At 44.6% G+C, this 15,129-nt stretch overlaps 1 protein-coding gene across 11 annotated transcripts in view; it reads right to left on the bottom strand.

Moving 5' to 3' along the window:
- Nucleotides 1-15,129, bottom strand: part of LOC1277221 (semaphorin-2A) — a 290,131-nt gene that overhangs the window by 102,422 nt on the left and 172,580 nt on the right. For all 11 annotated transcript variants that reach the window (XM_061650737.1, XM_061650726.1, XM_061650730.1 and 8 more), the window contains one exon: nt 4,996-5,047. In XM_061650737.1, the coding sequence (XP_061506721.1) occupies nt 4,996-5,047 (52 nt within the window). The remainder of the gene's footprint in view (nt 1-4,995; nt 5,048-15,129) is intronic.

Below are 15,129 nucleotides of genomic sequence, written 5' to 3' on the forward strand. Positions count from 1 at the left end.
ACTATTGATGAAAATCGATAGGGAGGCATGGGAGGCAACAACAACAAAAAAGCAGCCATGAACGGTGGAAGAAAAGCCTCTGACAATAAACCCAGCGTGCTGATGATTCAAGCATCATCGTATGTGTAGTCTCGGGTACGGGTATCGTTCGCACTTGTACACTGTTCTTCCATTCGGTTCGCTTCCCTCTAGCAGGAAATTCCGCATCGACAATCGTACCGAGGGATGACCGCCTCTATTTCCAATAAACTACCAGGCGTCTCCATCGCCAATGGGAAAGTGCTTGCGTGTGTGTGTTTGTGTCTGTCCATTCTCTGCGTGTGATGGTTTTATTCACTTACATCATAAGAGAGAGAGAGAGAGAGTGGAGGCTTTTATTTTTGCTTGCTTTCATTCTTCCTTCGCACATACACACACACACACGCTTGCACAGTGTGACGGCTCAGTTGAACCTGTGAAATGGTCGATTTGATGAAGTTATTGATGTCGAGTCATTTATAAGCCCCCGAGTAATCAATAGAGATTGATGCGGTGAAGTCGTTTGGTGGATGCTACGGTGGACTTTGCGGATGAAGTGATATACCGACTGGCCGTCTCTTCATTGGCACTTTCGCATGAAGAATTTGGCAATAAGAAGGGGAGGGTTTTACTGTATTATTATTAATATTTTTATAGTAGACAATCGATACTGTGATACGCATGAAGCGGGATTAGCTGCTGGGAAGTACAAAATATTGATTTCCGGATATTGCGAATGGAAGAGTTTTGATAAGCAATGTACTAGTACATAGTAATATTTAAATCCTTTATTCATCAACGCCGCAAGGCATTACTAACAGTCAAAGAATGGGAATAAAACTACGGCCGTTATTGACAATAAATTAGTTTCTTTTCGTCAGGCCTGGGTTAGATAAAAATTGTTGCAAGACATAAAAAGACTATAATTTTTTATATAGTACCAAATAAAAATGACAAATGCATGTTTAGTTTACTGAACTGGTAGTTGTTAATAAAAAGCTACTGGAGGAGAAAATAGTTTCTCCATTATCTGAGTCGCACAAACATCATCTTCCGGCAACCTGTATCGCTTGATAAACGACTTGTATCCGCCCTTCTCACTCCCTGCATCAATACAAAACATTCGCCGTGCAGCACAATCGGTACTGCAGTGTACGGCAATGCAGGGATCCGTGTGCATTCAGAAGTTAATCGTTTACAAAAATACCAAATCCCAACTCCCCCCAATGCAGTCAGCACTGGTAGTGTAAGTGGCTGCTCAGAGAGTAAACCACCCGGAACCACACAAGTCGTCAACGCGTGTACTGAGTGTGGTGAGTTCCTGGTGGTAGGTACACTAAAAGGCGCAGCGTAAAACTGCCTCTAATGTGATGGAAATGAGGATGAAGAGATGATGTTGGAGAGTCAACCTTTTTTTTTCTTCTTCTCGCTAAGCTTGATAAACTCCCTTTTTGGAAGAGCACATGCAACCCTACTCTGCCCAATTGTTCGTCGTCCTATGCCTTTCATCAATCTTTTTCAACATGTACACTTGATGGATGGCGTGCGTCCCTAGCTCCTCTGCAACGCAACATAATCATCACCCATCAAAGAGTAGAGCGTCAAGTTGGAGTGTTTGTTGCTTCAGTCTACCCCTTAGTGCGCCCATCAACAGTTCTAAACGACGGAAAAGACTTTCCACCGACATAGCTAGTACTACTACAGACATCCAGCCCCCAACCCCTTCTACAAAATTTGTGTGAGCCTCCGAAAGAACCTCCCGACAATCCCGCACCAAAACAAACATATTTCACTGCTGATCGTTTTTCGCCAATTTTCGCTGATCCTACCCTAGAGCAACTTATTTCCCGTATTTTTTGTTTTGTTTCACTGGTTGAAAGTGTACACGAATAAAGGGTACGAATGCACGAATCGAAAAAAAGAGGCCAGTGCAAGAAACACACCGCCGACATGTCGCAGCATGACGCGCTGTTTGCCGCGCTGAAGTGAATAGTGATCTTTTTTAAATCATCGCTAAAACCGGGAACTCACTATGGAAGCCTATCCACTTGTCTGTGCAGCGGCAAACAATGAGAACGATGGGTGTTCGGATATTCCCCGACTCGTGCAGGCTTTACTCTTCGGATTAATGCTTTCACTGCCAACCCCATCATCAGCCCTCAGACTGGTTGAACAGACACCGCGTGCCACCAGCCAGCGAATTCACAAACTTTGACTTTCCCATACGCGAAACGTCTGCCACTGCACGGCCCGCAGAGGTTGATGTTCGCAATGCGCAATGATTTTCCGCTGCCATGCTCGACGACTACATAGTGCCGATGGATGATGGTTTTTTTTTCTTTATTTGCATGCGACGAAAGAGAAACACATTTTTCTGAATAGCGCTCGCGTAAATCAGAACCTCTTTCCGATCTCTGCCGTCGGCTTATCTGCACGGCTGATCTAATCTCCTACGGCTTTTTATTGATGAAAAATGAACAAACATACTGGTGGAATGGGAGCTACACAGTGCAGTTGCCTTCGGTGTGGAGTATCATCCTCGGTTCTAGGTTTTGGCAATAGTCACACAGCCCATGCTCACACATTTCCGTATGTAAAAGCGAAAGGATGAAGTGGAAAACTTTCGAGACGGAGGTGACACTTTAATGCTCCCTTTTTCCCGTCTGTTGAGGCTTATTTCAACGCCCCTGGCTTTGGTTAGCTCACATTTTTGTCAATTCACGGAATGGGATATTGATAAATGGAAAGCGTTCCTGTAGGACTCTGTCATCAGGCTCACCCTTTTCAACGGCGAATCTTCTTCGCAATCTCGACTGGTGAAGGCGAATCTCACTTGCACGCTAAGTTTTCGTGTAAACAACCAGCGAACTCTTGCCCAAGGTTTTGGCCCATATTATCATGATTTAAGCATCTACTTCTTTACCAGAAAATGAAGGAAAAGGCTTTAAACTCGGATGAGCAGGAACACCGCAGGCATTTTCCCCCCAAAAATGTGAATGAAAACTGTACCCTCAGGGGAGATTGAAGGCGCTGGAAATCGATTAGCAGTCAACAGGGGGAAGAGAACGAGCAAACACACAGCATTACAGGGAGGAACGGATAAGAAGCGATTGGGAAACGATTAAATATTTTCGTACCGTAAATGGTGGGGAACGGCATGCTTTAGGGAATTACATTGCAAACTACACGGAGCTGTACGAAAGGATGTCAAAAATCAATTCCCGCACGTGTCGCAAAAGGGTAAGTTCGATGGAAATTTGTGTCAAACATAGCCGTAGGGCATCAGGTTGATAACAACAGATAAACATGAAATCATCTTACTGTAATATTTAAGGTTGTTTTTTTGTAAGCAAGACATTTAACGTGAAGAACGAAAATCTTTCAAAACGTGTGTTTTGTACCAAAATGAAATTAACATCATTACTAATACTGATAACAAAACACTCCATTAGTGCTACCCTTCTACTAATCCTGCATTAATTTGTCACAAAACCCCTTTTTTATCGTTCGTTATTCCATCACATAAATCTGATGATTGAATCCGTAACGAACGTCCTTATTAAATTGTAAAACTTTAGCCAAAGTGTAATGATCCCCAAACACAACTGATGCATAAAATAGCAACCAAATGGAACGGAGGAGCAAGACAAAAAATATAGTTTAAGCTAATTGTAAGCAATGGAAACTTTGAACTTTGTCGCCTCCACAATGCAATTAAAAGGATATAAAACCCTAAAACGCTCCCGCATTTCCGAGCAGATGCAAAAGATTCTTTTTCGGAGTTCTGGAGCAATTCCACCACCACTTCGTTCGCAAGATAAAATATGTGTTTTAACACCATTTCGTCACCGGGCGCGGGCAAACAACGGTCCACAACCAACGCCCCAGCGCGGAACAAAGCAATCGCTCAACGTGCAGCGTGCCCGCACGTCCGGTAATTTAAATTTTTCCATCTTTCCCTTGTCACACAGCACACGACCAATCTTCGGCCTCTTTCTTCCGGCGCGCTCAAACGGCAACACTCCCCCAGCTGGGAGCATCTTGGAGCGGCCCAAACCCTTCCTCTGTTTTCTTAAAAGAAAAGGAAAACACCACAGAAAGAAGCGAGGCGCGGTGGAAACAATAACAATAATCATAAATCTAATTTATCGTCGCTATTTTCACGCTTTACTACAACCATTTCCTTTTCTTGTTCGCTGAAGGAAAATTCGTCCACAATTCGGTTCTTTCAAACTCTTTGCTTATGGTGACGGTAATGCTGGAAGAATCATTCTTTTTTGTACGCTTGTAATGGTAAAATTCGAAGCAAAAAAGAAGTGAATAAAACAAAACCTTTCCGCTTTCCTGCAGCAGTTGTTTGGCCAACCCGTTTTATGCCAAACTTATGAAGAAGGTCAACATCACGTTTGCGATACACCCTTTCGGAAAGGACTTTAAATATTCTTTCTCGTCTAATCGAAAAAGGCGCGCGTAAAGGGCGTTTTATACAACGTTCGCTTGTTGAGTCTCTTTGTGTACTGTAGCCTAAAAAAACAGCTTTTGCAACAATTTTTTATTCCCCTTCCAGAATGGCGCCGTCGCTTATCGAGCAAGCAAACTGACCCATCGTGATAAATGTTTCCTTTTTTCGGAAGCGATAAAATGGTCGTCTGGGAATTTTGATACTAATTTTTAAACCCAACAGCTTGGAGTAATTAATCAATTGTTTAGCAATTTGTGCCTTATTACGTCGGGGGTATTAGACACTACATTGAACGATGCTGTCAGAAGCAATGTTTTATGGATCAAGCAAAGTCAAATTGACGTTTGACGTAAGGGAGCAATTGGCGTTGTTTGCAAGAAGCAACTTTTTGATTATGAATTGTTTCACCGGGAGAGAAATTGAATTACATTCACTTTGAATTGCTTTGGCACAATTAGTTAGCATTATTTTAATAAAAACTGATCAGCCCAATTAACTCCAACCCAAATACTTACCTCACATGACGTCATGCTGACGTTTTTCAGATTCAGCTTAAACACCCGATCCCTGTAGAAGAATGAAAAAAGAAAGAGTGAATTAGTAATGTGTGTTTGTACTTTTCGTTCGGTTGGGCAAAGTCATCTACCCTAAAATCATTGCTAATGAAAGTTATGTGAATGAGATTTGCTGGATGAACATTTTGATTGTTAGTTAATTTCCGTGATAGTCCTTACTCCAGCTTTCGTTGAAACACGAACAGCAAAGGACACTTTTCAAAACCTGAGCAAAAACCTGCATGCAATCCGTCAAACCAAGAACAAAATGACCAACGTTACGGAAAGCTGTGTTTTTGCATTGATGCCTAGCCGGTCCTTTCGTGATTAATTCTGGGAACAGGGGCACTATTAGCAACCAAAGTAGATCAAATTTGACTAACATCTCAACCGTGTTTTTTACATTTTTAAATGAGAAATCTTCTACTAGTCCTGTCCGATTTCATGCTGTTGCTACACCGGAAACTTAGTGAAAAAATGATGCGACACAGAACATCTCACCGTACAGGAGTGCTAGAAAAAACACCGTGTGCCAGTTTTTCTCAGAATTACAGCACAGAAAGGCTACTGCCAGCATGATTGGTACGGGAGAAAATGACCTACGAGCAGGAGCGAAAAGGTTAAGTGGAAGTGGAAACTACACGAAAAACCAGTGTACCGTTGCTACATTCTCTGCCAATTGTCAATGCTAAGGCGGAGGTAAAAAGAACACGTATTTTAGAGTCAAATTTGGATAAAAGTTTGCTTGTTCGACTCCTACCAGGAATTGAAAAAGTGTCCTACTTTTGGTGTTGGTTTTGTAAAGATGGTTTTTGTGGGTGATTGATTAAAATTCTGTTTTTTATGAGGTAACGACACACTACAAGAGTTTATAGTATGAAGAGTTGGTACATTTATGAGAGAAAACTGGTTCACAGCAGACTTTCTTTATTGAAATACAACTTTCGTATAAGAATACAAAAATACCGTTCAAAAATCCCACTGTATTGTTAAAATACGAAGGAATGCCTTTTGGTACTTCCTCTATCAATATCGAGAGTTGGGAATCATCATTTAGCTGTAGTTATTCAACCCTCACTGTTGATGATATCACCAGTGCAAACACCGGATTAAAACAAACATTAAAGCTCATCGATCGCATCGGTAAGAGCATAAATTCCTCATCGAAACGTGCACCAATAAATAATCAATTCTGTGCTGCTATAAATAAAATTCGTCTGGCTGAAATTACAGTCAACTTTTCTTCCATCGGCACCCGCTTTCATCCGCAAGATGGCGAAGGGTAATTACGCCAGCCAAACATGGCGGCTACCGCTCTTATCGCGCCAAACTCTAAGCGCACTCTAAATTCCTGCCACAAACCAGACACAACGCGTTCTTTTTTCCTTTCGCATCGCCAGCCACAGAAAATGGTACCGAGATTCTTCCTCCCCACCCGTCTCGCTCACTCGGCCACACACATAAAGTAAAAGCAGGAAGCAATTAATGGGCAAAACTATTCGCCAAGAGCTTCAATAAAGGCATGCTACATGGCCAGCGCTGGCGGACGCAGAATGGGCGAGGTGATTTGTGAGGCGCTGTGTGGTAGAGAGCAACCGCAAAGCCAGCAGTCCAGCTTTCGATATCGATCGGTACGCGAGCTGATGGTTGGAATTCAATTAAAAACCATCATCTGGACTCTCGCTTAAATCCCTCCATTGGGACGGAAATGCGTTGTCTAGGACGAAGCGTTTTTTTTATCGTTCGCTATATGTTGCTACTTTGTTTTATCCCCTTTTACGTTGCCCGAAACTCTTGTTTTATGCACGATAGCAATTTGCCATTTTCCAACGATCATTACGAGGCCACAGGACTGTGCGATCGTAAAACCAGCGGGGGCACCGACCGACTTTGCTGTCTAATCTTTTATGCGGCAATTGCGCGCCGTAATGTTACACCATAATGATCGTTAAATGAAGTGGATTGTTTTGTTTTGCGGGAGCGTTGAAGTGTGCTGGCTTTTAATTTTTAACATTTTAATCAATGCTGGATTATAATTAAGGCTTCAAAAGCCGGACCGGGGTATCGTTTATCGGCCGGTGTAACGGTAATCCTCAGGCCAGCCCCCGTCACTGCTGGCTAGCGTACTTACGGTTAGCCAGCAAATTAAACCGCACCCACCGTTACAAACAATCGTGTGCATCGGATCATCTTAAAAAAGAATTGCAAGCACAAACACACACATACACACACACATGTTTGCAATGTAATGCAATGTCAACGTAAAAGCGTCAGAAAAAGCAACGTTTTATGCCTCATTAAAATGACAATTGCTACACACACATCGTCGGCCAAGCGGCCGAATGCGATGCGTCCAGAATTGTGTAACGATAACAACAATTGCCCAGCTTAATGTGCGAATGAGTGCGAGAATCTGTAGGTGTGTGTGTGTGTATCGTGACCGTTTCAGGATCAAAATATACACAACGGGGCAGTAAAGAGCGGGACCTGCGAGTGGGTGTGTCAGGAGTGCACTGGGATGCATTCCATCCCCGTGCGCATTGCTTTTTTGGACCGAAGATGGCTGCCGAAACCGACAAACCGATTGCTCTCCCCGGTGGCGTTAATACCTTCCCGTAATCCTACCGCAATATAAGTGCCCGAGTGTGTGTGTGTGTGTTCCGGGACGCGTGGACGCGCCCCCACCGTACCATAATGGCTGGCTGGCGCGCGAAGATGGATGGACGACTGTGGGCACGTGGCGGGAGGACAGCCGAAGCGCGTACATTAAATAATCACTTCATATAAATCTGTGGGCCCGACAGCGAAATGGGCAGCGAGCCGCTTTTCTCGTTGCGCACATATATTTACAGATGCAAATGCATAAATATAAATTGAATTATGCGCTCTCGCATTCTCGGTCACAGGGCGGGCGGGTTGATGGAAGGGAGTAGTGGGATTGCCCCAGACCGAGCGCTTTAGCAAATGGTCAGCTGCCAGACCGATGGTCGAAAAGGACCTTCTGACTCGGGAGTGTGGTGGCTTACCACCCGGAGGATCGGAATCCGACAAAAGCATCGCCTTTTTGTGCTGGATTGTGAGGCGGTAAGAGAAGGGCGGATGGTATCGAGGCAATTGCAATCATTTCATTCTCTCACTCTCGCTCTCACTCACACTGTGCCCCATTGGGAAGGGCTTCGCTACCACAAAATGGCTTTTGTTTTCATTTACATTTAGCAGGAAATTGCAGAATTTACCAACCCGCTCTATCGCTCTTCGTTGCACTTCCACACCGGTTTGATTCAGTGCCTATCGACTGCAAATAAAACTGCACAAACACACACACACACACATACAAACATATATTCGCTAGAGCAGTAGCCAATACCTTCATCACAACTAAATCGGTGGCTGTGTGTAGCTTTTAGTAGCCTTGGTTTTGGAGCAAATATTTCAAATCTTAACCCCACCCCACAAATGGCTGGTGTGGATGAATGCAATGCATTTGAATAGTTTGGAAATCACACACACACATACAAATACGCACACACGTACTGATCCAACTGGTCAGACACGATGCGTCTGCCTAGTTGCTTTACACAACTTGTAGCACAACTTGTACGGCGGAAGGGCTCGTTCCGGTTGAGCCGTAAACGTTGTACATTTAATTCACACATACTCAGCAGACGGGTTCAAACGGGGGTTCTCAGGGGGAGGAAACCCAAGTGCTGTCCGTTTAACTCGTTACCCGGAACAGCAGGCTACAGTGTAGATAGTGTCCGGCAAATGTGTTGTTCCCCCTGGTACGGATGATGCTTGCATTGCATTGCTTTCATCCCTCGAGGCGAAGGAGGGCCGTGATCGATGATCACAGTAGTGATTTCCACATTTTTATCGATAAATTACAATTGTTCTGCTAAGGGGGCTTGTCCTGAAGCACTGCTCTTGAACAGTTCAGACGAGTTGAGACTTTATGGGCAAACAGATACGGGAACAACCTTTGTGCAATCAGAATGGCACCAGTGAATACAGGACGATGGCTTTAAATTAGTGCTGACATATTCAGGATTTGCAGGATTTGCACATGAATGTTTGGGATTGCTCAAATTCTGTACCAGCAAATTTTAAGCTGAAACAATACATTATAAAATCAGTTGAATGGTTCAAAAAGATATCAAAATAGGAAACATTCCAAAGGCTTTTGTTGGCTTTAATCGATTAATAAAAAAAAAGATCTTTGCTTTATCAATGTTTGGCAATATTATTGGTCTAGATATTTTACTGTGTTACAATTGTAATAAAGCTCCACAACTAACGCTGAATAAAGTTGGCAAAAATTCAGAGTCGACTTCGATCCGACGTCGAAAATTTCGGAACTTTCTTCGTAAGGTAGGTCCGACTAGCATTATCCGGAGTCGTCTAGAGTCGTCTGGAGTCGAAGTCTAAGTCATCTGGAAATGGAGTTGTCCGAAGTCGGAGTTGTCCGGATTCGGAGTCTTCCGGAGTAGAAGACGGGCCAGTCAGTATCAGGGCCAGAGACAGCCGATGCCAGGATACTGCCGGAAAGCATTGCTGTCGTCGCTAAGCGCTATTCTTAGGAAGACTTGTTTGCGAAATGCCTGCCCAACACTGACCGACTCCAATCGACTACGACGACTCCCGGCAAAACTAGTGATTCAGACTAGTGGTGGGAGCTCGGAATCGGACCTACCTGATTCCGATTCCGTGTTCGGAATCAATTCCGGAGCCGATTCCGATGCTGGAATCGATTCCGATTCCGGAGCCGATTCCGGAGCCGATTCCGGAGCCGATTCCGGAGCCGATTCCGGAGCCGTTTCCGGAGCCGATTCTGGAGCCGATTCTGGAGCCGATTCCGGAGCCGATTCCGGAGCCAATTCCGGAAAAGATTCTGGAGCCGATTTCGGAGTTGGCTCCGGAACGAAATCAGTCCGGGAATCTCCATGAGAATGGATCTTTTAAAAGTAAATTTGGATTTTTGCGGTTATCAATAAGTAGTATCAATGGACCCAAACGCCTTCTTTTATGGCGGTGCCGAAACTGACTCCGTTTGGTAGCCGATTCTAATTTCTGAGCCATTTCCGATTCGAGACCCGACTTTGATTCCAAAACCGATTCCGGAGTCGATTCCGGAGTCGATTCTGGAGTTGATTCCGGAGTTGATTCTGATATCGGAGCCGATTCCGGAATCGATTCCGGAAACTGATTCCGGACCTACTATCCGGAATCGATTCCAGAAAACTGCAGAGCTAGCCGGAATCGATTCCGACAAAAACTTCATTTTTCCTATCACTAATTCAGACTTTGCCGGAGTCGGAATCACTGTGCGCTGAGTGCACTCCAGAGAGCACATCACTAACCACAACTTTTTCATTATTCTTTCTTTGCTATTATTTAATAACCTATCATAGACTTAAAACATGGGACAAATGAGGAAAGAATGTTACTCAAATGTTGTAAATATGTACGCACAAACTGACAAAAATGAAGAGTTTTTATTACGAATGAAATAATATAGAATTCAGAACGACCATGACCATCAGGACCGCATTAACAGGCCGAATGTTCCATGTATTCTAAAGAAAACTACCCGATCCAGAATGCAATGGTCCGTACGATGTCTTCGCGTCCTATCGACACTTCAAACGCTGGATTGCGGCTGGAGTGCGCACTTCCGCCAAACCCATCCCGTGATTGCGTTTAATTGCGAACGAGCATAAAGCTGCTGAAAATTCAAATCATCGCCCCGATTGTTCTCGTTGATGGATGTGAGTGCCAGAGCGGCCGAACAAGAAAATCTATAAGGAAGCGACAATTCTGTCACATCCGGTTCCGGCAATCGGGCCACAGCAACATTTCATCCGAAACAGGACCGTCGTCTTCACCCTGCAGCACGGACGCACAATGGATGATCAATACACGCCGATGACGTAAGCTAATTCCTTTCCTTCCGAAGGACGTTCCGAGGGCGCCCGGTCCGGCGTTGGGAGGAAGGAAAATGAGTCCGGCTTTGTGGCAGCTATTGTGTTCGCAGACTCACCGCTGGGCCCACCCCTCACAACACGCACGGCCAAGCAGCGAGAAAACAAATCTTTACTTTCACTAAACGTCACGCACCCGTCTCTGCAGCAAAGCGGTGGCGCGCTTGGCTGAAATTTATTTTCCTTCCAAAAGTAGCGGAAAATTCAATTACGCTGGTTCGTACAAGCAAAAAAACCAGCCACTGGACACGAGCCGAAAAGGACGGCGGAGGCTGGGGGAGGGTTGTATTTATATTGGCAGCTAGCAGAAAGCGAAACAGGGCGGCCAATGGAATACACACGATGATGGAATGGCCGGGCGCGCGTGCAGACACGCCGAAAAACGGATGCAAGTAAAAGTCAAGGCATAAAATTTATTGAATTTCTTCACCCAACAGAGCAGCAACAGAGCAGAAGAGCTCTCCGGTCCCCTTCGCAAGGGCTCCCGATGCGGGTGCTTCTCCCAAAACCCCGATTGGCCAAGAGGGTATCACGGGGAACACACGCACGGCACGGAACGCACAACAAAAACAACATGCTAAAACGGTTTGGCGAATCGGGGGGGGTTTTTGGGTTGAATTGGCGAAATGATTTCTGATGCTAATCGAGTGGAAAACATATTTTAATTCACTCTCTCCTTGGTCTCGGTCGGAATCGGGGAATTGCTGGAAATGAAATCGAAAGCGACCGAGAACGGCTGTGTACGCGCGTCGTTGAAAGGTCGCAGCCAAAACTACCATACTGCACACAAAAGATGGACGGTTTGAGCTGTCGATAAGGCGAACAACAGCAGCAGCAGTAGCAGTGCGGCGCAGTGAGTGTTGTGTTGGGATGGAGGAGGTTTTGCTTTGACATTTTCATTTTCCTCCAGTACAATTCACGCGAAACCTCTTACCCGGGCATGTCCATCACAAAAACCCCCCCTGTGAGGAGGGGTGTTTTGTTGTTGTTGTTGTTGTTGCTTCTTATCGAGAGGGGTTAAACCCGAAAGATGATGCACGGCGGGTGCCGTTAGGGATTGCAAAAAATCGCTGCTAAAATTGATCGCTTCACGGGTGCAAAACCTTGCTGTGGTACGGTTCAGATTGCTTAAGGAAGGGTGTGGTTTGGGTGGCTTTTCTTCAGTGCGATTGTAAGGAGAAGTTAAGAAAGGCAGTAGCTTTGGTTCGTATGAAGGACTGGATTCAATCGACCAGTTGTACAAGATTTTGTTGCGAAGAGCTGTTCGCAACACACCATCGGAAGCGTTTGAATGTACCATTGCAACCATTGTTAAATGGTGACGTAGGAGAGTTGTATTTATTATTGTATTTTATGTAACGTTGCAAAAATAACAAAAAGATCTAAACACATTCTATTCTTTAATTATACAACTAAGTTTATTGAGATCAAGGGATAAATGCTTTTCATACAAATAATGAAAGGTATAATTAGTTTTACATAACTAAGCCATCTTCAAGTGAAATTTCAAAGTCTTAACGTTTTTCTATCATCTTAAAACAGGAATACTTGCTGGATTATCGATATTTTACAGTTCATTTACTATTTCACAGAGAATCCTTTTCTAGTAGCTAATGGCAGCAAACAAAAGAAAAGAAACGAACAGCGCCGTCTTGCCTTGCTAGTCTTTAGCCTGATTGTTTTCCCGGAAATGATAACGAGCGAAATGGAAACCTTTCCGAACCTACACAGCACATACATCCCGAGCATGCCAGCAGCCGCGTCAGTTCAACAACACCTGCTAATGAATCCTGCCAAAGGTCATCTACCTTTGCGTGCATCGAGGCACAGCAAAAAAAAACTGGCCACAAATAACCTAAGAAATGGCCAGTCAGGGACGATAATTACAGCCAGCTCTCCCAATCAGCAAGATCGAAGAACACCACACGTGCTCTCCCCCTATTGGTGTACACGCGTCTGCAATCGTCCACCAAGCAGCTTCACCTGCCCTTCGTGCTTTACCTCTGCTGCGCTGCGGAAAGCTCGCCCGGCTTCTAGATTACAGTGCTCATGTTTCTTACGGCCAAACACAGTGCCCCGCGTTTCCACCGCATTGCATTCGTATGTTGAGCATAATTTACCGGCCGAGGGAGGTTCAGCAAACAGCGGCATTGCTTTATGAATTATGTATGGATGGATAGCAGAGCGGTGGTGTACAAACTCAGTTCGCATTTTCAAACCCACCCACACACACACACACACATACAAGGGCACCTTAGGTTTACCTTTCAATCTTGAAACACATGCACCCACCCACCAATGGTTCATAGCATTTCGTGCAGGCCAGCGGAGCGATAGTTTTGAGCGATCAGGATAGAACGATCGGTATTGAAAGATGAAGCAGCCCAGCACGGTATTAACAAAAGCAGCTTCTTTTTCGTTTACGCTCCCACATCAAGGCAATCAATTGGTGCCTTCCGGGGGTGGCTGGTGGGTTGCGCTGCCAGGGATATGTATAAAATATTTATTAGCTGCCATAAGTCATTCCTTGCCGGGTGCTTATTGTTCGGGCGATTGTCTCGCTTGAAGGAATTGTACAGAGAGAGAAAGAGAGAGTAAGAGGATGTCTGGAGCGCTAAAGCATTCTCAGCAAGGATGTAATCGATTTGGATTTCGTTAATCCCTCTCAGACAAATGGCGGAAAGCAAATAGTTGCTTCCGTATAATGCTTTTCAGGGACTATAAGGCGCTTATTACGAATTAAGTTAGATTACAAAAACTATATTTAAATAATAGGTGAATAATCATTATATCCTCCAGCTAACATAATCGACTCATCAGCATAGTTGTTTTATGGTGGTACGTCGTGGCGCTCATACCTAATTGTGTGTTAATGGCTATTTTTACCGTAATATAATTTTCAACAAAAAATGCTTACTGCAATAGAAACTTCGTTAAACGCAGTATAAATGTAATAAAACAGCCTTTTTTGGTGCAATTGCAACGTTTTAAAATGCGCTTAAATGCTACCATCCTTAACCGCGCACTAACTACACCAGGTCTGTTTCAATTACCAACGTCCTACGGGCTCAAAGATCAAGCAGAGAAGCCGTAATGCAATCAACAACACACAATTACAAGCGAACACACAAGCGGGCACACAAATTACTTAATTAAAAATTAAATCTAATTACAAAACGCGCGCTGCACCGGACACAGCGGCCACGGGCAATCGCAAATACAGATGTGCCAACCGTTTGTGCGCAAATTGATGCAAACGAAGCATCTTTACGGCGAAGGACAGTTCTTTTCACTGGAAACCCAAGGGATGCAGTATTAATAGCAGGATAACGGTTGGTGCTGCGTAGAAGGAAAGAGGAAACGAGTGAAGCGAAAGGGGACGATTTTTCAACTCAAGAATACCCTTTGGGTGTAAGTCGTTGGTCTCTCGGCAGCTCCGTTGAATAGCAGCCGGCAAAAGAATTATCCGCTCGGAAAATGAAAGATCAAGATTTTTCAGTGCCGGGTTGGTTTTTTATTAATTCTTCTTCCGAGGCTTTTTTCCATCAAATGCGACTTTATCCATCTTCTTCGTCCATTATGTCTGGGAGTTTAAGCCTGCAAAGCTTAAAAGTGTTGAGCGTTGCATTGAAAGCGCACTTAACCGAGCGACGCGGAAAAAAAAGTTCAAACACGAAGAACTAAGACCTTTCACTACATAGTCAACGCGCCTGCTGTTCCCGCCCAGCACAGCAATCAATCGGAATCAATCGATGCATAAATAATCGCTCTAAATAATTAAACGCCTTTTTGCGCGTTTACTGTCGCCACCCGATTGGCATGAACAATTCAGCCAAACAATTGCTTACCTGCCATTTGACGGATCTCGCGTACCACATCCGCTCGACAGAGCGAGGAAGCCTTGCTTCCCTGCAAACGCTTACACCCATCATCCTCCTTTGCGCCCTTGGGTCCCTGTCTCTGGGCCGGAAAGCGAGCGAGGAAAGGATATTTATGCCACAAACATAATTCGAGCTTTCCGCTTCGAGCGTAATATGAGTGTACGCTTTTCTGCCCGGGCCCAGTAGTGTGCCAATTAAAACGGGCATTAATGGGAGAGGGACCCCCATCCCCACAG

The sequence above is a fragment of the Anopheles gambiae genome, chromosome 2, assembly GCF_943734735.2.
Source record: "Anopheles gambiae chromosome 2, idAnoGambNW_F1_1, whole genome shotgun sequence".
Taxonomy (NCBI): Eukaryota; Metazoa; Arthropoda; class Insecta; order Diptera; family Culicidae; genus Anopheles; species Anopheles gambiae.